The sequence below is a fragment of the Saimiri boliviensis genome, chromosome 4 (assembly GCF_048565385.1).
Source record: "Saimiri boliviensis isolate mSaiBol1 chromosome 4, mSaiBol1.pri, whole genome shotgun sequence".
Lineage (NCBI taxonomy): Eukaryota > Metazoa > Chordata > Mammalia > Primates > Cebidae > Saimiri > Saimiri boliviensis.
In genome coordinates this window covers 122,630,904-122,654,289 of record NC_133452.1, presented here as the reverse complement: position 1 = coordinate 122,654,289, position 23,386 = coordinate 122,630,904, and the positions used below count along the sequence as shown (strand labels likewise).

The following is a 23,386-nucleotide window of genomic DNA, read 5'->3' as shown; positions in this document are numbered from 1 at the left end:
CCAAAAGGGCCTTTCTGTCCATGTATTTACTCTTTATAGGGTAGAATTCTTACTTTGTGTAAGATGGCCTGCCATCGGTAAGCTTTGTTTCTCCACAAGAGCCATGAAGGCAGGGATTCTGTACTTTCTAATCCTGGTGCAGCTGGCAGAAGAAAGGGTGTGTCATTGTGTCCCAACCTAAGATTTTCTGCTTCTGCTTTCTCAATCTAATAGGTAACATTTAGGCACCTTTGTAATTTTTATTTTTAAGTAGTTTGTTTTCAATTTTAACAGAACATTTCACAAGTGCAAAGTGCATTTCATTTTTGATAAGTAGAGAAAATATAACCCTTTGACAAGCACCCAGGTATCAAATTGTCCTCCTTTCTCTTGTAAGAGTCTGCTGGTAATATAAAAGAACTGCATGACAATGTATAGAAACTTATTTGTGAGTTAAGAGCTGTTTCTATTTCAATTCTAACTCACATAAATCATTTTCTGTGGAGCCAGAAAGTGGTGGCTGTGTCAGCTGGGTTGATTTGCCTGATTTTTATAAAAACATAAACAGCTCCATAGTTTGCTAGGGGAACAGCTTGTTCTAACTGGTAGTTAGAAAGTACGAATAAGTAAGACCCAGAAAACAGAGCCTGTAATAGTAAATATGGGTACCAGTGAAAAGGATCGTGGATATTTTACCATAAAATTGTTGAAAGAATATGAACTGTAGAATTCAAATGGATTTGCGCTAAAATCCCAGCTAAGCTATTTAATGCCACCTATTCTGTGAACTTGAGTAAACTGTTTAACCTCAGTTTTGTTATTTTATAACAAAGGGTTGCAATGTCTGTTTTTAAAACGTGTGCTAACTAATGAGATCATTAAAGTAGTTAGCATCCTTCATGAGCATTTCAGAGCACTTAAAAACTGGTAGAAGCTGGTCAATCAACGAGCGGATAAAGAAACTGGGATATATATATATCCCAGAATACTATCAGCCATAAAAATAAATGAATTAACAGCATTCGCAGCGACCTGGATGAGATTGGAGACTATTATTCTAAGTGTAGTAACTCAGGAATGGAAAACCAAACATTGTATGTTCTCACTAATATGTAGAGGAACTAAGCTATGAGGAAGCAAAGACATAAGAATGATACAAAAGACTATGGGGACTTGCAGGGAAGAGTGGGAGGGGAGTGAGGGATAAAAGACTGCAAATATGGTGCAGTGTATACTGCTTAGGTGATGGGCGCACCAAAATCTCACAGATCACCACTAAATAACTTACTCATGTAGCCAAATACCACCTGTACCCTTACAACTTATGAAAAAATTAAAAAAAAAAGCTTAGTAGCTGCTCAAAGCCACTGAAGAGCCATTTCATTGAAAGAGCTAGTAGAACGTACCATAGGATGCAGTAAGGGGCGAGAGTATGCAGCAGAGGCTAAGCTGACTGCCTGAGGTTTAACCCCTGCCCCCTTTACTACTGGTGTGACCTTGGATGGATTGTTTAACCTCTCTGTACCTTAGCTTTGCCATTTATACAATGGAGATAACCAAAGCTTGAGCCTCATAGCATTGTTACAAGGATTAACTGAGATAATATGTGTAGAGTAATTAATACAGTATAAACAATCAATGATGTTAGCTTTTTTTTTTTTCTGAGATGGAGTCTTGCCCTGTTGCCCAGGCTGGAGTGCAATGATGTGATTTCAGCCCACTGCCACCTCCACCTCCCAGGTTCAAGCGATTCTCCTGCCTCACCCTCCTGAGTAGCTTGGTGTTATAGGCGTCCGCCACCACACTCGGCTAATTTTTTGTATCTTTAGTAGAGATGGGGTTTCACCATGTTGGCCAGGCTGGTCTCAAACTCCTGACCTCGTGATCTGACCACCTTGGCCTCCCAAAGTGCTGAGATTACAGGCATGAGCCACCACACCTGGCTGCCATTTATTATTATTATTATTATTATTATTATTATTATTATTACCTTCCCCCGGCAAGAGGTTTATCTGGCAAGAATACAGTGGTTTCCCCTTATTTGTGGAGGATACAAGCCAGGACCCCCATGGATGCTTGAGACTGTGGGCAGTACTAGGGACTTTATATACCGTATTTCTTTTTTTCCTTTTAGTACATACTTATGATAAAATTTAATTCAAAATTAAGCAAGTATGAGATTAACAACAATAACTAGTAATAAAATAGAACAATTACAACAATATGCCAGCATCACTTCTCTAATGTATGGGACCATTATTAGGTAAAATAAGGGTCACTTGAACACAAACACTTTGATATGGTGACAGTTGGTCTGATAACCAAGATGTCTACTGACTAGTGGGCGGGTTGCGTATGCAGCATAGACATGCTAGACAAAGGGATGATTCATGTCCCATGGAGCAAGACAGCAGAGACTTCATCATGCTGTTCCAGAGTGCCCCCAATTTAAAATTTATTAATTGTTTATTTCCTGGATTTTTTATTTAATATGTTTGGACTGTGGTTGACTGCCAGTCACTGAAACCTCCAAAGTGAAACTGCAAATAAAGGTAAACTACTGTGTAGGGGTAGCCCATGTGGTGTTAATGGACAATAAAATATATTTCACAAACTGTGGTGTATAGCCACATGTTGTGATTTTTCTGGAGGGGAGAGAGACAGTGACTTAATGATACTGGCAATGCTACCCAATGGTAAGATGATTTACCTCTCTCTGAATATTTGCATCAAAAGCATGGATGTGATTCTGACACAAATGACTGTAAGCAAGATTGGAGACATTGTTGGACTTTTGATCAATTCGCCATGTTTCATTCTGTTCTGAATCTATTTAAATAAATTTGTGAATATTTTGGAAACGTCAAAATCCGTAATTAAGCCCCATAAGCAAAACAGAAGCTGATTGTTCAAATCAAAAAGAGCCTTCACATTCTCTTTTTCAACATTCTGTGCCAATGTAATAAAATGTCTTTGCATTTGTTTTTTTTGTTTTCAGACGGAATCTTGCTCTGTCTCCTAGGCTGAGTACAGTGGTGTGATCTCTGCTCACTGCAACCTCAATTGAACCAGGAGGTGGAGGTTGCAGTGAGCAGAGATCGCACCACTGCACTCAGCCTCCCGAGTAGCTGGGATTACAGTCACATGCCACCACACCTGGCTGATTTTTGTATTTTTAGTAGAGATGAGGTTTCACCATATCGGCCAGGCTGTTCTTGAACTCCTGACCTCATGATCCGCCCACCTCAGCCTCCTACAGTGCTGGGATTACAGGCATGAGCCACTGCCTACATCCTTGCATTTGTATGATGTTTTGCAATTAAAAGCATTGCCATACATGTAATTTTATGTCAGCCTCTTACAGCCCTGGGGAGTAATCCCAGCTGGTATTGGTATCTCCTCTATCTCAAAGAAATAAGTTCTGAGAGGTGAAGTGACATGTCTCAAATCACATAGCTTTTAAGCAGCAGATTAAGTTAAAAAAATAACTCAACAGTGTATGATAATGTTGGCTTTTGCAGCTTAGTTTTAGATTATGTGAGATTGTACTGTCACAAGTATCATTAGAATTTCTGCCACACTGATTTTTTTTCTGCGTTCACTAATTATAGTAAAGACAGACCTTTGTAACATGCTTTTAGTATTTGTCTTTTATATTTATATATGCTGTTTGGGGCTAGTTTAGTTTGACATTTCTCTGCTTTTTCTAGGAATATTCTCTGAAAAAGACTCAGATATCAGAAAAACATGTTATGACTGCAAAGATTAGAAGAGAGCTTCAGATGAAAATAAAGATATGGTAGCCTACATCATAATATTTTCAAGGGCAAATACTATTCTTTATTTTTGTAGTCTTGGTTATGAGCTTATATATCTGCATCTGAGAGAAAACAAAAGAATCACAGCTGGGTTTGCAGATGCATCTAATTGGGGGAAAATGCAGGGGTGTGTGTAGATCTTTTTTATTTTCTTATTCCAAAAAGTGAAGTAAAAAATAAAAGCACCCGTGGAATTGAGATTTGAGCAAGAAAAGTAATGTGGGAAGAGGGATAACCTTTGATGTCAAGTTGATTTCTCATATCTATGTGGTCCAATTTCAGCTTGAATATTAGCTATGAGATCTGCAGTTCACTGTTCTACAAGGCTCAAAAGGTGAAGGCAGAATATTTCAGAGGTTTCTCAAAACTCTAATAAAAGACTCTTCTGCCAGATGACCCTTGATAAACTTCAGTCTTCCTTTCAGTAAAAAGCTCCCCAAGATGAGCTCAAAAACGATGATGTTCACCACTATTAAGTCTCCAGTCAGCCATGCTAGGCAGCTCAGAAATTTCATTGGAATTTTTACTTACTTGGCAGTTTGACATGTTTTAGTCAGTAATGCAAATCCAAAAGGAGAAGAACTTGGTAGGAGTATGTGAGAAGTCGATCTATATTACACAAAGTGTGCTTTTGGTTATACAGATGTAATATGTGATTTTTACCTAATAGTATTATACATCAAAATTGAACTTGTGGTGCACAATATGTTATATTCCACTTATACATCTGTTTCTATTGTTCTTATTCTGAGTGTTTTCACAGTGATATATTTTTCAATATGGCACAAATATATTTTATTACTTATATGTTATATTGTGATATCCTCATGCTTCCTTAAACTTCTTGAGCATAAGGTTTATGATTTATTATTTTTATTATTTTTATGCCTTGCAAAATGACTAGCATAGTAGGCTCTCTTTCGGTGTACTTGTAAAACTGACCTGAGTATGGATTTTTTTGTCTAAAGACAATTTCATATGTAAAATCAATACAGATGGTAACACCAGTAAAAGTCTTAGAAACCAGATTTAAAGTATTCCTAACCTGGCTTTTGTGAGTTTGCATTTAAAAAAGAGCATAAGGAATTTTTGTTTATTTCATTTCCAGTGTCTAAATTCTAAGCACAGAGAATAACCTAATGGATTTCTATAGATTAGTATAACACTAACTAATAGAGAGTAAGTATTCTGTATACCCCCTGTAATTATTATAGAATCCTTAAATAACCTCAAGCTGTACTAGTAGGAATTATTTTGTTCTCTGAGCATGTATCATTAAGATAAAAAATAAAACAGATTTGAAGCTAAACAAAGATTTGAAGATCAATGATAAATTAACTTGATATATTTGTAGTGGCCAGTCCATGTCTGTGGAGATTGGACACATCAATCAATGCAGCATTGAGAATCCCCGTTCTTCCGTTCTTCATCCCCCACAGGACCAGCCACATAATCTGTGGGGCCCAGTTCATGACGATAATGAGGAGTCCCTAACTCAGAAAAGCAGTAGAACAGCTTTGACTTTCTGTTGTAGTCTCTGTCTGTTTCTCTCTCTCTCTCTCGCAAGCTTTTACCACTTTAAAAAAAATTATTTGCGTTTAATGCCATTTCCTCAGTCATGGGGACACTGATGGGGTGACGGCAGACCTTCACAGGCACCTGGGACCTGCACTGAGTTGAGCACATTCAGTGTATGTACCCAACCCTGACTCTCCCTGTGTCCATACCCAGACCCCACTACGAGTGGATGACTGTGGTTACTGGGTTGGAGAAGAAAAGCAGGTAGCTGAGAACTTTTCCTGGAGACATGGTGAGAGTGGGACTAACTGTAAGCCGTGGCTCCAAAGCCCTGACACCTGCTCCATTGTTCCAACTTATTTCATTTACGAAAGATATTGTGTTAAGAATTTTAAGGTGACCACTTCACAGCGTTACACTCCTAGTGAAGGCCCTTGTGAGCAAGGTGTCCTGAGCTGCTGCACTGGCCCTGTGTTCATGAAGCTGGCCATGGTTCCCTAGATAGAAGATTTGTAGGATGATGGAGCACATCTTACTGACAGAGAAGTGATGCCTTTTCCCAGTCCTGAAGCAAGAGGGTTGACATTGCCTTTCCCCTTCTCCACTGTGACTGCTTTCTTACGTAATGTGCATTTTATCTTCATTTTAATCCATGTTCTTTTATTTAAAAATGAGAGAGGAAGGAAACTGGAAGACAGTTTTGATAAAGTATAATTTTGTAATGGTAAAATCATGACTTATGCAAATACAATATGAATGCATGTCAAGATTTTATTTAACTCAGTAATTAATGAGGAAAATAGTAAAATGCCAAAAGTAATTTAAAGAACATTTGAAAAGCAATATTAAGATTGCTGCGTTGGATATAAAAATAGGTAATGTCCAACAGGTTCATAAATTGTAACATTTAGGGTCATTTTTATTGGAAACAAGTTATTCCCATTTCTGCTGGACAAAAATCTACAAGTTAACCTCCAACCCTACAAAGTTGTAAAGTAGAACAAACAATAGGTAGTCAAGCCCAGCGATGAAGAACTGCACTATGACAACATCTAAGTAATCTCTTCTCTCTATTTCAACTTAAGGATGAGTTACCTGTCAGTGTGATTTGCTCCATCCTAGCATTATTTGAGTTTTTACTTCACCTGACTAACATGTTAAAAGATTTTCTCAGCAGCCCTCGGTATGCATGGTAAGAGATGTTTAATACATACAATGATAGAGTATAAAACAGGAAAATATTCCTCAATATATTTAATTCAACATGCATTCTCTGAATACTTCAATTAGATTATATGCTTCTAGACTATAAACAATAGCACTGGAAGGAGTCTAAGATTCTTAGACTAAATCTAAGTTGATCTTCAGTTTTCTCTATGGGAGAAGAAAATGTCAATCTGCGATCATGCGTATAAATATTTGTGGCTCACATTTAGGTCTAGAACATTTTTGAGGCTTTAACTTGTGTTGCTATGTGGATAGGTAGACTGGAGAAGGAAATAAACAAGCCCCAGAGTGTTTGTGGGAGAGAAGAGGGGAAAGAAATTAGTCAGGTGGGTATTCAGGCACAATCCCACCATGTAGATCTAACAGGTAGGTAATTTCCTACCTGAAGACTGAACTCAAGTATTTTAAGCATGATTTTCTGCCAATTTTGTTGCTTTTCAACTGTATTTGTCATAAATTCTATTAATCTCGGACTGAAAAGACAAAACTGCGTATCTTAAAGCACATGGCAAGGTAGGTCAGATATGAAGAAAGGATTCCTGGTACTGAAGCATGCTCAACTCAAAGACTTTCCCAACTGTTGCTGTATAATCTTCTACTCTAGAAATCTTCTAAAAGTAGAAGCAAATTTCACTTGTTGGGCCTTGTTTATATCATTTGTTAAAGCATTTCTTCACTCTATTTCTGAGAAAGAGAATATTTTATGTGATATTAGTGCTTCATAGGCATTCCTGGAAAAAATACTTTATTTTTCTTGATGATTAGTTTAGGTTCTTCTAAGCAGAGTTAAATGAGTTCTTTTCTATAGGATTTCTTTTGAAACTCCAAGAGGGCGAATAGAACATAGGACATTTTATGAATTTGTCTTACAGAAATTTCTCCTTACCCGCCTTTCTTTCCCCGAGGAATGCTTATTACCATACTTGAAAAATAGCTTTGAAAATTCCAGTCTAGTTTAATTCCCTCTCTACACAAATGATGAAAGTGAGATTCAGAAATGGTTAGCGGCATACTTAAGAGGAAGGGCAAAACACAGACCTCTAGCCTGTTAGAGTAATCTAAAATGATGAAGCTATGATTTTTTTTATATAGACTAGTCTTTATGTCTAATTCCCATTTCTAAAAACAGTTACTAAATAATTTAATTTAGAGAAGTAACCTTTTTTATTATTATAATTTAAGTTCCGGGATACATGTGCAGAACGTGTAGGTTTGTTACATAGGTATACACATGCCATGATGGTTTACTGCACCCATCAACCTGTCATCTACATTAAGTATTTCTTCTAATGCTATCCCTCCCCTAGCTCTCCAATCCCTGACAGGCCCTGGTGTGTGATGTTCCCCTTCCTGTGTCCATGTGATCTCACTGTTCAACGGGAGTTGAACAAGTGGGAACTTATGAATGAGAACATACCGTGTTTGGTTTTCTGTCCCTGTGTTAGTTTGCTGAGAATAATGGCTTCCAGCTTCATCCATGTCTCTGTAAAGGACATGAACTCATCTTTTTTATGGTTGCATAGTATTCCATGAATTATATGAGCCACATTTTCTTTATCCAGTCTATCATTGATGGGCATTCGGGTTGCTTCCAAGTCTTTGCTATTGTGAACAGCACTACAATACACATACATGTGCATGTGACTTTATAGTAGAATGATTTATAATCCTTTGGGTATATACCCAGTAACGGGATTGCTGGGTCAATTGGTATTCCTGGTTCTAGATCCTTGAGGAATTGCTATACTGTCTTCCACAATGATTGAGCTAATTTACACTCCCACCAACAGTGCGAAAATGTTCCTATGTCTCCGCATCCTCTCCAGCATCTGTTGTTTCCTGACTTTTTAATGATAGCCATTCTAACTGGCATGAGATGGTATCTCACTGTGGTTTTGATTTGCATTTCTCTAATGACCAGTGATGATGAGCTTTTTTTCATATGTTTGTTGGCTGAATAAATGTCTTCTCCTTGTCCAGAAACTACAAGGAACATAAATTTGCAAGAAGAGAACTAACCTTTTTAATTGTCATGGAAGAAATGCTTAATTTACATTTCAGATATTAGGATAGAGAGCATTGAATTAAAGTCTAAAATATTAGAATTTATCCTGTCTTTATTATTAGTGTTCATTTGAACGAATCTCTTAATTCATTTATACTACATTTTATTATTTTTGAAACAAAAATTTAAAAGTATGTTATAAAGAGATTTTAAGTAGTAACTTTATTTTACGATAAATTAGTATGAGAACAATGCAACTATGCATATCCCACCACAGACAGCACTTGGTTATTATTAGGTTAATGGTAATCAGTGGTGGTAATATCTGGACAGTGCTTGCTTGAGACCATGACATTTTACTATCAGTAAACAATATCCAGATTTATTTTCCAGTTTTTTCCCAAGTAGTTTATATACTCTTAAGTCTTTACCAAGTTTTCACTTTTGGCTTCAAATTACTCAGGGTTTAGGTAGGCAGGTGGGAGCAATTTTTACTTCATTTTTCTAGAATAAAAGGTTAAGCAGTTTTCTTAAGATACAAGATCTAGCAGCAAATGGGTGAGAAAAAAAATGTAAGGCTCAGGAACTTTGTCTACTACTTAACCAAAAGGATAGTTTTGTTTTCTTTCTAAACTAATCATTTAAACTTCTTATTTTAATCATTTTGTAAGCCAAAAGCCAAAGAATTCTGAATATCTCACATTTTATTCCAGCTTTAACTTTGCTCTGTTTTCATTTTGTTTGTCAGGCTTTTCACACAATTTTAACAGTGGCATGTTTAATTATATGTAAAAATCATAGTGATTAACACAATTTGCCGTATCTTTATGTTTTTTTTTTTTTTTTTTTTTTTGGTGCATGAATTCAATCTGTAAGTGGTTAACAAAAATAAATGCTTCTACTTACAAAATAAACAGGCTTTAACACATCTTTTCCTACTAATGAAAACATTAATAAATAGTTTTTGAAGGAAAGTGACAGCCAAGAAAACCATATTAGCAGGTCAAATTTAGTGAGCTTGTTCTTTGAAGAAGAGAGCTGGGGAGAGAAACTATTAGCATTCTGTAAAAAAGGATAGAAAAGATAGTTTTCAGATGGGATTTAAGCCACAGAAGTCTCTTATGCCCAGGAAGATCAATCAGGGTAAATGAGTTCTCCATGTATGATTACCTAAGGGCACAGAAAATTGAAGATGAGATTTTTCCCTCTACTTCTTTGACCTTGCTGCATAAATATGATATAAAAAATATGTGGAATTTGATAGTGGTCTTTTCCATTGGTCAATCCTTGAAACTTTTAACTCTTTGAGGCTTTTCAAATTTGGCGTAAGGAATTTTCTTCATATTTAATCTCATTTGTTCTCATTAAAATATAATTGCATTTGTAATCGTGACTTTAATAAAGCTCTGATTTGCCGACTATTAATAAATGCTTTATGCCCTGTAAAAACAAATGCCCAGCCCTTGTTGCTACACTCAAGGATGGCAGTAATAAAAGTGGTTAGAAAATCAATTTAAACTGCATTTGTACTTTACCAAGAACTGGTGACACTTACATTGGTAAGAGTTATGCTTTCCAAATATGTGATCCACTTTTATAAGCAACTAAAAACCCTGCAGCTTCAGTCACACTCTCCAAGCAAGAAGAAATGACCTCCCATCAATCCATTTTCACAAGACCTGGCACTTGTAGAATGGAGTAAAGAAATGAGATAAAACAAGATAAACAATAGAAATTGTGAAACCTAGACTTTTTAACCTAACTTGCACTTTATATGCATAAATGGAGAAACACAATTTGTTCTGCATGCCTTAATGTTTTACACACTTGAGATTATCGTCAGCAAAGTAATATGTGGAACAGGTTTCCATGTCTTGTTTATCTTTGTGAATCAAATGATCATTACACTGCTTACTACAAATGAGACTCCATAGTGCTCATACTATAAAAGAAGGGACAGATTGATGGTATGAAGGACACAAATTCTATTTTAATCAGACAGATTTAGATCAAAATAATTTATAAGCATGGATGTTCTAGGAAAAAAAACAGGAAGTAATTATCAAAATTTTTGTTATGGTGCACTACTTTCTGTCTAAGTAACAATGAGTTAAAGCATGCCTGTGTTTCTTCTTTTCTTCTTTCCTAATAGCATGTGTATGTTTGTGTAAGTACTTTTTTGCTTATCACGACCTTTTCTTGTTAAACGTTAAGGACAGCAGAGGGTTACACTGAAGCAGCTGGAGCTCCTATCTTCTGGTAATGCAGAAAGTGTCTGGTGTTCAGAAAAGGTTAAAAAATTAGGAATAATACAAAAGGGGAGCCGCATGTTCTTTTAATATCATACTAGAGCGTTGTCTCATGGGCCGGCTTGAGGATTATGTAATTCTCTAGAAGGTGCATTTTTATTTGGCTCACTGTTTACGGTTACGTGTCACTCAATAACACTTCTGAGAAATGCCTCATTAGGTGATTTCATCAGTGTTTGAGTATCACAGAGCATACTTACACAAACCTAGATGGCATAGCTTACTATCCACCTAGGTTATACAGTATGGTCTGTTGCTCCTAAGCTATAATACAAATCTGTACAGCATGTAGTACTGAAACATGTACTGAATACTGTAGGTAATTGTAACACAGTGGTATTTGTGTATCTAAACAAATAAAAGATGCCATAAAAATACAGTTTAAAAGAGAAGAAATGGTACACCTATATATATAGGGCCCTTCTTATGAAAGGAGCTTACAGAACTGCAAGTTGCCCTGCGTGAATCAGTGAGCGAGTGGTAAGTGAATGTAAAGGGCTAAAACACTACTGTATGTTCCTGTAGACTTTATAAATACCATGCACTTACTCTACACTAAATTTATAAAAACAAAAGTAATTGTGCTATGATGTTACCTTAGCCACAACATCACTAGAAAATAGAAACTTTTCAGCTCCATTACAATCCTATGGGGCCACCATCATATATTTGGTCTGTTGTTGACTGAAACATTGTGATGAAGTGCATTAATACTGTTAATACTATTAATTAGATGAGGACTCTGTGAAGTTACATGCTAACTTGTAGGTTGTGGTTTGACGGAGACAAATGAATACAGGCTGGTAGAAAACATCACAAAATCACATTTTATTGCCTTATAGAATATTAACCAGTTTGTCTCTAACCTTGCAATCTTATTTTAGCATCTTTTCAGTGCCTATAAAAGCTCAATCTCTTGAATTTTTTTTCAACCAACTTCACCTTCATGATAGTTGCTTCATATAGGAGCTAAATGAATGTTTGGTATGTGGTTTATACAACTGCGTAAAAATCATGTTTATAACTTTTTGAAAATTAAACTTTGACATTGAGTTTGAGTTATCTTGCCAGAATGCCATTTCAGAGAATTGCAGAGGAAAGTTTAGATTTTGTGGGGCCTGAGCTCGTATAATTTTATGGCATTTTATAAGCAAACTATTTTACAGATTCAAATAAAAATTATACATAAAAGTAATTATTTAGAATGAGAAAATAAATCACAGCAAATTACTTCAATATTTGGAGTTTCAGGTCTCTTTCTCTGAACTCTCTTTTACATTGTACTACAGTTTTGTTTTTTTTTTTCAGGAGACCAGAGTTTTATTATTACTCAATACAGCCTCCTACTGTACTGTAGTTTTAAAAATGGATACATAATAATTGTAAAAGGGATAAATATTACTGCATATTACTCTACATATACAGTAATCTATACATAATATAGAATATGTACGACAATAATTTTGCATATTTATGGGGTACATGTGATATTTTAATATATGCATATGTGTAATTATCAAATTAGCATAATTGGAATATCCATCACTTCAAACATTTATAATTTCTTTGTGTTGAGAACGTTCCAAATGTTATCTTTTAGCTATTTTGAAACATGCAATAAATTATTGATAGCTAATAATTTGTCAATAACTAATATTGTTATCCTATTATGCTATCGAACACTAGCGGTTACATGGCGATGTTTCCTGATTGCAACTTGATTTCCCTTCCCAAAGGAAACTGTGAGAAACTGTTGCAATTTCTAGCAACTCCCAGTCTCAGAAAGACAAGTGCAAGGTTGAGGGCCTCTTAAGCTTCATTAGCTTCTAAGTAGGCCAACGCTGCTACTGGGTGAGGGGATGTCAGCAGGTGTGGAGCTGCGAAGGTTGGGTTGAGAGAATAAACCAGAGAACATTTCCCCCCTCAGGCAACTGAACCCTAGAGTGGCCCTTGGAGGAAGACTTGGTGAGGACTCCTGCATGTATCTGACAGGAGATCCAGCATTGAGTTTCTGTGGCAGGGGTACAAAATCAATACAGAACCATAATTGCACCAGTTCATAAGAAAACCTTTCTATATTTTTTCAGTCAAATCCCTTCTGCCCCAGCCAGACCCAAACCTGGAGAAACTAGAAACAGAAGAGGGATAGAAAGAAATCAAGAACACATCACATTCCTTCCCTACTCTAAATTCTTGAACTTGAGATTTGTCTAACCTGGCAGAGGGCTGGTGATCACTAAATTGGATTATGAGACAGAAAGTTTAAATTGGTGTAGTTTGAACCAGATGATTTAATATGTGAACATACATAGAAGGCTCTGGAACCTGCATGATATTCCAGTGAGTGAAAACGAAGTGGAGTCCTGCAGAGTATGGACAATATTGATGACAGAAGAAAAAATTCTTTTGATATTCACACACTAGAGACTAATTTTAGTGACTGAATTATGTAGAAAATACCTCAAATATTCAATTAATTAGTACAATGAGAAAGATAGGGAAAACTTTGAAACCATGTATGCTTCTAAGTTCTTACCCAAAACCTGGTTAGTATTTCCCCCCCTGTTTCTGTAGCAACAAGGGCTGCCTACAATGGAGATGTTTGGAGGTGCACTGGCAAACTTTTACAGTTGCAAATAATCTAACCAAATATAAAATAGTCTTCTGGTACAAGGGGCACTTAAATCTTTGTACAATTTCAAGGATGTAGACTACAGACAGAAAGTGTAGCAATTAAGAAGGGTTAAATATTTGAAAATGTTATTATTCAAAATGTGTGGTAAGAAATTGATCTGAAATAGGCCCTTTTTCCCCTGTGGTATTTAGAAGAATAGGGTAGACTGCTGAACTAGACTGGGGTAATCTGGACTAGATACAGAACAAAAACTACAAGATCTCAGCAGGTGATTCCTAGCTACATGACATTGTGAAATGACCATAAAGACAATAAAAAATTTTGTGAGGGGTTGCAACTTGTTACAGAACAAATGGAAAAGCTAAGGTATGATAGCCATTCTTTATATTGTGTAACAGTTCTTACTATTGCAATTTCAAATTCAATTTATGACTCCTAGCTCATTTTGAAGTGCTAAATGAGTTGGAAACTAAAAATCTCAGTAATCATGAAAAACTGCCTTCTTTCTGCCAATGCTAAAAAAAATGTCTACAAAATGAGAATAGGGAAAAATGAATTGAAAGTAAAGAATAAAGAAAAAACTCATCTCTATTCACATGGGATACTGAGAATAATGATAATTTCTGAATGTTAAAGAAATACATACCCTGTTTGAAGCTTGCTTAATATTAAAAAATTATTAATTTGAGTTGGATTTGAGTTCTTCAGTCTTACTCAGTTAGTTCAATAACACTAATTTATCCATTTATTGCCCAGTTCAGTGGTCTGCAAATGATGGCCCTTTCGCCAAATCCTGCCAGCTACCTATTTTGGTAAATAAAGTTTTATTGGAACACAACACAGTCATATCCATTTGTTTACATTTTATCAGTGGCTACATTTCTGCTGCAATAGGAGAGTTAAGTTGTTGCAATACAAAGTCTGATATTTGCTATTTGCCTCTTTACAGAAAATGTTTGCTAGCCTCTGTCTTAGAACATGGAGGATAGCACTGGTTAGTGACGAGTAAAAGCTATGAGAACAGTTAGAAACTTAGAAAGCAGACTCACTGAGATGGGAATTACTGACTTTCAGTGTATGATAAAATACATTTATATGTGCTTAGCTCCTGGTACAATTAAGAATAAATTTAAAATTAGTGTCTCAATAATTATTTGCTTTAATGTCAGTGATGTAAGTTTCTAGTGGTGTGGTTGTATAGGGTATATTCCCAAACCTGATGCTCCTTTTAATTATTGTTTAATTTATTTAAAAACATATGGCTCAGAAAGGGAAAATTGATTTAAATATTATCTGTTTAATTTGCTAACCTTCCTATGCCCTTTTGGAAACAGCTTGTTTTAAATCCATAGAGATTTGGATACTAAGAATAACCCTTCTATATTACTTTCTAAGCTGAATTTCACTATACGCAATTTGAACTTCTTGAAATGAGCAACCACAGGGGTTTGAAAGTTCTAGTGCAGATTTATAACAAAATGAACAAAGATTGGACACTATTCAGAAACATGTGATGGTACCCAAAGCAGAATGACATTTGCTCAGTAAAGCTTCTGAAGTGTTACTTTCCTTAATACTTTTCAACATGAAATTTGTCCTCTTGTAAGCAGATTACATTCATATACGGTATAGGAACAGCTCTTTATAGCAGTAAATTAGATCAACCAAAGTAGAAAAATTAGTGATGATTTTCTTTACAAATATCCATGGTAACAGCTTTTCATTTTGTGAACCCTAAAGTCTGACTCTATGGGGGCCAAAACTCCATTCATTACCCTACTCTTGTGTAGAGAGGCAATTTCTTTACGGATTATCTCATGCTATAGCACTATTATTGTTTACTTACTGGGGAAAATAGGCATGTATTTTCAGGAGATGTGGATAAGAATGCTCAAGTCTATGAGTTTGTGTGTGTGTGTGTGTGTGTGTGTGTGTGTGTGTGTGTGTGGTTAAAAATATCTCTCTTTCTTAAGGTTCTCATATACCCCATTAGGAAGCATTCCCCAACCTTTGGAATAGAGTCCTATCCTAGAACTATTAAACTGTGATGAGATATTGTTATTTGCATTTCAAAGTATAAACTTTATGCATACATGCTATAGTATTAAAACATCAGTGTCTCTGTATTTTGACAGGCAAGCAGAGAGGTAAAAGGTCTTTCTTCCTGTCTATGTAATAATCACTCTTTTATTCTGAACATAAACAGTCTATTACTTTGAAAATAAAGTAATATAACTTGTAAGCCTATAAAGAATTTCATCAGGCCATCTTGTTCATTCCCCTTGAATCTAGAGAGGCTGAATATTAACACATGTTATTGAAATTGATCTGCTATTTTGAAAGCTGTCTTGCATCCAATTTCTTCTGAGAAAATAGAAAAGAGAAGGGAAGTTTAAAACTCTGCCTAGATGGGCTCAGAAGTGAGATCAGGTCAGATGGCATGGACTGAGGAAAAAAACGGAACCAAAGTGTGAGAAGAAACTGGAAGGGAATTTAGAAGATTGTGGAGACATCCACTTTATGATGTAACAGCAGAAAGTGAAAGAGAATCTTTGGCTTCCACTAACAACATAGGTAGGAAGTGAGTGACCAAAATAATGAAGTCAGTTCAGATCCATTTTGTCAAAATCAGAATGGGGCTCACTCAATAGGACCGGGTTTCTCTAAATTTCTTTGTTGGAAGCCTCTACACTGCTCAGTGTATGCCAAATGTGAGCATGCGTCTGTTGAGGGAGAATGTTGGTCACGGTGATGGACCTTTGTGTCCTACCTCTTTGACCTGTGTTTTTCTTAATGAGCTGAAACTGCTTATGGTCTCACTGGGAGTCTGTGTTCTCTTTCAGTACATTTTCTGGTTCTCCTTTTTGGATTACTGCACAGACTGCCGGAGTGCTAGCTGTAGGGTTGGATATTGGTGTTTTAGACAGAACAGGGAAGGGTGAAAGGCAGCATTCTTATTCTGATAATCTCCGTGGCCCCACAGCTATCTGCTCTCTTGTATTAAACTTCTGATACGCTGCAGGCACCTCTTCTCAGATCCTTTTAATAATTTAAAACAATGCTGTTTTGGAACTGGCCAACTCCCGTGTATTGTGGTGTTGGAATACACAAGGGATTGCAGGAATATAAGTCACAGCTGCTATGGAACAGCGTGTCCTGTATGCGGCAGTGCAAGGAGTAGTTTACAGGTGTTAAGCACTGGCAATCAAGACAGAAAGCATGTTGTTCATAAGATGTGAAGGGTGTTATACTTAATGATACACAAGTAGCACATCTCTATTTGGCCAGCAGTATAAGGAAACATATAGATCTGGAAGTCTTTCAACAGTGCATGCCCAGTCAGTTGACATTCCAGTAGATTTCTCTGGAGTTGTGGTTGAGAAGTTGAGAGATTTAGAGATGAGTATGGAAGGTGAGATAATGTACATGATGAAGGCTGACTAATATATTTTTGTGGGAAAATTTACCTTGAGTCTTGAAGAGCTGATAGAGCTTCCATACTACATTAAAAACTCTGTGCGCAAACCTGGTGTCTTGAATATACATCTTTGATTTATCTATACCTTGGCTCTTAGTTGGCTCTCAGATAATGTTTGTTGGAATAAGTCTAAGAGAATCAATATGTAAAGGATAAACAAATCTAGGATTGCTTATATATATCCTGTCAGGATGATTATCTTTACTGTTATTTTCAAATACATATTAGATAATTGAGATTGGAATTAATGTGATGTTCTTTAATCCTTGCAGATAAGAGGTTTATTTTATTTAACGTGTTCTTGGCTTACAAAATATCAGAAAGTTAATGTTCTAAAGTAAATCTTATTCTTACCTATTTGTCTGAGTTGGTAATGTTAGACACTTTTCAAGAAAATGAGTGTGTATTAGTGCTCTATTCCTGCATAATAATATTAACACCAATTTAGCAGCTTAACAGAATGTACTAACAGTTAACTCACAGTTTCCATGGGCCAAGTTTGGGCATGGTTTCACTGGGTTTTCTGTCTAAGAATCTCACATTGCAGTAAAGGTGTTGGCTAGATTGGGGATCCCATCTCAAGGCTTGACTGGAAAAGGGCCCATTTTCAACCTCAGGTGGTTGTTGGTAAAATTCAATTCTTTGCAGCTGTAAAAATGAGGGCTTCAATATTTGCTGGTTGTCAGCCAGGGGCCGCCCTCAACTCCTTGCTGGTTGTTGGCTGGAGGTCGTACTCAGTGCCTTGTCATGTGGTCCTTCCCCAAACCACTGTTTGCTTCCTCAAAGCCAGCAAAAGAGATCATCTTTTTGTAACATACACCTTACACTTCTGTGTAGTCTAATCCTGGAAGTGACATCTCATCACCTTAGTTTATTGGGTAGTCTATTGGTTAAAAGCAAGTTACGAGTCTCATCCATATTCAGGGAGGAAGGATCACACACAGGTGGGGGACTGCAGGGCCATAGCAGAGTACGTTCACCACATATAGGGAGAGAGGAATCACAATTTTTGTCACTTCTTAATTTCATCAGTGATAAAGCCTTATGGAAAATATTTACTTAGGTTGAATGACACAAATATTTCAGACATTAATAAAGTCAGTTGAGAAGTTTTTTTCCTGTTTCTATTTCACTTAATTCTACAGAATTGCAGGCTTTTCTGCAGGGTTCTGAAGATTGCCTTGCTAAATTAGTTTTGCATTATTATATTTTGAAAAACAATTGGTATTAGTGGATCCATTATAAAGCAAAATATTTATCGAGTAAAGACTAGAGGAAAGTGATGATGGTCAAGGAGATATCTTCACTCTTAGCCCCCAAATTTACTCACTTTTCATTGTTTAAATCTGTATCTGTTGTACTTCTCTTATGTTGAATAGGTCTATGTTGCTGTTACTGTACCAATGTATAACTCAAGTCATACTTCCACAGTGAATCAGAAGCCAAATTTCTAGACACTCTTAAGAAACCCTCTCTTCCCTTTCCACTAACCATGCCTTGATTTTTATTTTTTTCAAATTTATTACTATCATTCTGCAATTCTGTGGTAACTATATCAACTTGTCCAGTCCTGTTTCTTGTCTTTGCAATTTGGTTCTTTTCTCTCCCTCTTTTTTTATTTTCTGTTCTAATGATCATTTCAGAGTTTATTTCTGCCTAGCATTTTTAAATCCTTTTTTAAAATACAATTTCTCTTTTTACACTGTGTATAGAGATGTTTACTTTTATGGAGTCCTTATTGACTACTTGATAGCTTCTCCATTGAATATACTGAGATTAATTAATTAAAATAGTTCCTGTGAGATTTGGTCAATTTTTTCTTGACTTGAATTATTGTTAAGTTGTATCTGTTTCAGCTTCCATTCTGCTGCTATTTGTAGTCCCAAAATAAAGAATTCTCAGATGACTGAAGGAAATTGGGAATATGTTTTATACTGTTCAAATGAGACTCCCTCAGGGTTGATTCAATTAAGACATTTAAGTGAAGCAGAAAGTAATTTTAATTAAAATCTTCTTCAGTTTATAAGCATGATAGGATATAGGATTACAAATAAAAAAAAACACAGACATAGGTAATTTTTGCTTCATCTCAAATCTTAGCAATCGAAGCAGATTCTTTTTTTTGCAGATAAATAAAAAACAAGTATGATAAAAATTAATAAATATATCAAAACCATCACCAATGAATAATAGCTTCTTATTCATATTTATGAAAAGCTGGAACACTTAGATAAAAACTTGGATGCATTTGAAATTGCCAAAACCAGGTCCAGTTACCTAGCTATTGTCAGAGTCAGAATCTCTCATCACTTGAGTTACAATATATACATTTCTTTGGACAAACAAGAATTTACCACATGTGTGTATCATCAAGTTGATGCATAGAAAAACTTGAGAGTTCTGGACATGTCTTTTCCATCTCTCAGAGGACAATGCTGCCGGCTTTTGTCGTTTTAAGAATTTGGGGTCATGTAAAGTGGGTTGGGAATCAGGAGACTAGTACTGACCTGATGCAGGTGCCATTATTGCGGCACGGATGATGAGCACACCAAGGGACATGACAATTCTCAATATTCTTTCCACGTCGTGCTTCGTTGATGATAAAGAATTCTTTGTTGTTTACTTGAAGGTCTAGAATGCAGCCCCTAAACCCATAAACAGGACCTGCTTTCTTATGAATTTGAACATTTGCAGGAATATGACCAAGGAACATTGATTCAAAAAATGCCTGTAGAAAAAGCAACAACAAAAAATATTGTAAGGTGTTGTCAGATTATGTGGAAAAGATTTAGGATGTTTGGTTCTGTAATTGGATGTTTTAGTGTGTTTTTCTAGTAAAATAGGTTGTTGTTGTTGGCTAGTTTTGTCTGTTCTACTAGGTGGGATGATATGTTATTTTAGAAAATGGTCTTTTTTTTACATCTCTTTTTTAAAATCTCTAATAATATCTAATAATATTTAGCAGAAAAACACTCAGTGAAACCTGTTAATTGATTAGTTTGAAATGATTTTTCAAGCTGATGTGTTTGCATTTTTGTGTAAACATCACCTAATAATAATTAAAAAAGGAAATACAGCCATGTTAACTAATTGTTGTTAGGGGTTAAATTGTGTTCCCTCCAAATTCATATATTGAAGTTCTAAACTCTTATTACCTCACAATGTGACTTTATTTAAAAATAGGGTCATTGTTGATATAATTCGTTAAGATGAGGTCAATACTGGAATAAGGAAAACCTATAATCCAACAAGAGCTTTTGGATATTTATAAGGACTTTATAAGGGCAATTGTCTTTTTAGGACTTTTATACTGAATACAGACTAACCTGTACAAAGGGAGATTGCCATGTGATCAAAAAGGCAGATATCAGGGTGATGCATCTATGGACCAAGGAACATCAAATATTGTCAATATCTTACCAAAAGCAAGCTGAGAGACATTAAACAGATCTTTCTCAAGCCATCATATGGAAAGAACTTTACAGTTCTTGAGTTTCTAGTTTCCAGAGCTGTAAGAGCCGTAAGACATTTCTGTGGTTTAAGCCACCTACTTTGTGGTACTTTGTTATGGCAACCCTGACAAACTAATGTAATAATAATGTATTATAAATATCCTAAAATATGAGCAAAATGTATGGTGCTTACATATGGTGCTTGGAAAATTGAAAATGTTACCTTTTCCTTTCTCTTAAATTTGAACATAAATATGCATGAGAAGTAGAACTTTGCTTGGATAATGTTCACTTCCTTAATTCACCTTTTATTAAAAAATCAAATCAAGAAAAGACTCTTGCTTTGAGAAGACACAAAGAAATCATAGCATCTTGCTGGGATAACTGGCTTGCCATATGCAGAAGACTGAGGTTAGTCCCCTTCTTAGACCATATAAAAAACAACAACAACAAAAAAAACCAAACCACCACCACAAGATGGATTAAAGACTTAAATGTAAAACTCAAAACTTTAAAAACTCTGGAAGACAATCTAGGCAATGCTATCCTGGACATAGGAACAGACAAAGATTTCATAATAAAAACACCAAAAGCAATTGCAACAAAAGCAAAAATTGACAAGTGGGACCTAATTAAACTTAAGAGCTCCTGCACAGCAAAAGAAACTGTCAACAGAGTAAACAGACAACCTACAGAATGGGAGAAAATTTTTGCAAACTCTGCATCTTACAAAGTCTATTATCTAGCATCTATAAGGAATGTATACAAATTTATAAGAGAAAAATAACCCCATTTAAAAGTGGATATCACCCCAATTCCAGGCTGTGCAGCAAAGAAAATGAATAGACAGCTCATGTGCACATTTTGTGTTGAAATAAAACTGTAAAAACTGAAAAAAAGTAGGCATAGAACATGAACAGATACTTTTTAAAGTATCTGTTCATGCAGCCAGCAAGCATATGAAAAAAAGCTCAATATCACTGATCATTAGAGGAATGCAAATCAAAACCACAATGAGATACTATCTCACACCAGTCAGAATGGTTACTATTAAAAAGTAAAAAAGCAAAACAAAACAAAAAAACCCCAAAAAACAGATGCTGGCTAGGTTGCAGAGAAAAAGGAACACTTATGTACTGTTGGTGGGAGTGTAAATTAGTTTAGCCAATGTGGAAAAAAATATGGTTCTTCCTCAAAGAGCTAAAAGCAGGACTACCATTTGACCCAGCCATCCCGTTATTGGATATATACCCAAAGAAATATAAATCATTCTACCACAAAGACATATGCACCAGAATGTTCATTTCAGCATTATTCATCATAGCAAAGACATGGAATCAACCTAAATTCCAATGAATGACAGATTAAATAAAGAAAATGCGGTACATATACACCATGGATAGAATAATATGCTGCCATAAAAAAGAATGAGATAATGTCTTTTGTGGCAACGTGGGTGGAGCTGGAGGCCATTATCCTCAGCAAACTAATACAGGAACAGAAAACCAAATTCTGCATGATTCTCACTTATAGGTGGGAGCTAAATGATGAGAACTTACAAACACAAAGAAGGAAACAACAGACACTGGGGTCTACTTGAGGGTGAAGGATAGGAGGAGGGAGAGGGGCAGGAAAAATAACTATTGGATACTGGGCTTAATTCCTAGTTGAGGAAATAATCTGCACAACAAAACATCATGACATGAGTCTACCTACATAATAAACCTTCACATGTACCCCTAAACCTAAAATAAAAGTTAACAGAAAAAGAAGTCACACTATCTTAAAGGCAACTAACCCATTTGTGGAAAATTAGGAGAAAAAAGAGAGTCTGTAAAATTAGGCCCTTGATCTACCTTTATTTGATCAATACATCAGGGCCATATCTTACATGAGAGTTAGCTCTAAAGACTGCACATAAGATTAATATTTCATAGAAGTTAAATTGTCTTTGGAAATCCTGTAGGCATCACATTGGAGACTAATTGCTTTCTCCAGATAATTCCAACAGAGCTACATATTTCCTCCAGCTTGTAATAGCTGCTGTTTTGTTCAGTGCAGCTTTAGATGAAGCTGGCATTTCACATCATGTCGTATAAAAACTCTAGAACCCCCCTCTGTGTGATGAGATGTACCACTATCAGACATAAGAGGGGACTGATACTGAGTACAATAAATTCACTTCTCACATCTGATGTTCATTGCAAAGTTATATGCATTGACCGGAATGATACTAAAATCACTTAACATGATTTAAGTTGCTATTCGATTTCTTCTTTCCCACCCTTAGCAACATATATAATTGAATTCTAATAATTTATATGTACATAAAATGCAGATCCTCTCTGTAAGAATTTATGAGCTACAATTGATATCTAAATAAACTGGTCACAAGACTCTGCTCTTCAGGGCTGTTAGGCATATGGCAGGTAGACACAGCAGCATTTGTGTGGGTAACGTCTTTGATATCTCGTTCCCAAAACACACTTTCATACCTCATGCTGACGTCTGAAAAGTATTTAAATTGGTATTACAGATACAATAAAATGGAACACTATCATTGCCAGAATTAAAAAATTAAAGCCAAATAATTAGGTTGGGCATCTGGAGGGAGGAGAGTGTGAGAGATGCCCAGCAATTTTGTTTCACATTTATACTAATATGTGCATTTTCATGTGGATGTACTTTTAAAGAACAGAAGCATGTTGAATTCTAGGAAGAGCAAAGCACCTCCATGACCCATAACAGGTCAAGCTAACTCTCTATTTGAGTTCTTGTTCTTTTTTAAAGACCAAGTCTCTGCTCCTAAGGGCATCCTTAATTTTTTTTTCCTGAGTGTTTCTCATTTAAGTCCCAGAGGGTGGTTATCTTTGGGTATGGTATGGGAAGCTAAAAGTTTCAAGATGTATCAATAGAGCTGTCACATAGCATAGGTGTATGTCTGTTTTCACATTCTACAAACTAT

The 23,386-nt window shown here is 35.8% G+C and overlaps 1 protein-coding gene across 1 annotated transcript in view; it reads right to left on the bottom strand.

Annotated features, from left to right (window-relative positions):
- The window catches only part of LOC141584329 (protein eyes shut homolog), a 254,903-nt gene that overhangs the window by 215,376 nt on the left and 16,141 nt on the right, over window positions 1-23,386 (bottom strand). The window contains exon 2 of the mRNA XM_074398129.1: window positions 19,477-19,697. Coding sequence (XP_074254230.1) covers window positions 19,477-19,697 — 221 coding nt within the window. The remainder of the gene's footprint in view (window positions 1-19,476; window positions 19,698-23,386) is intronic.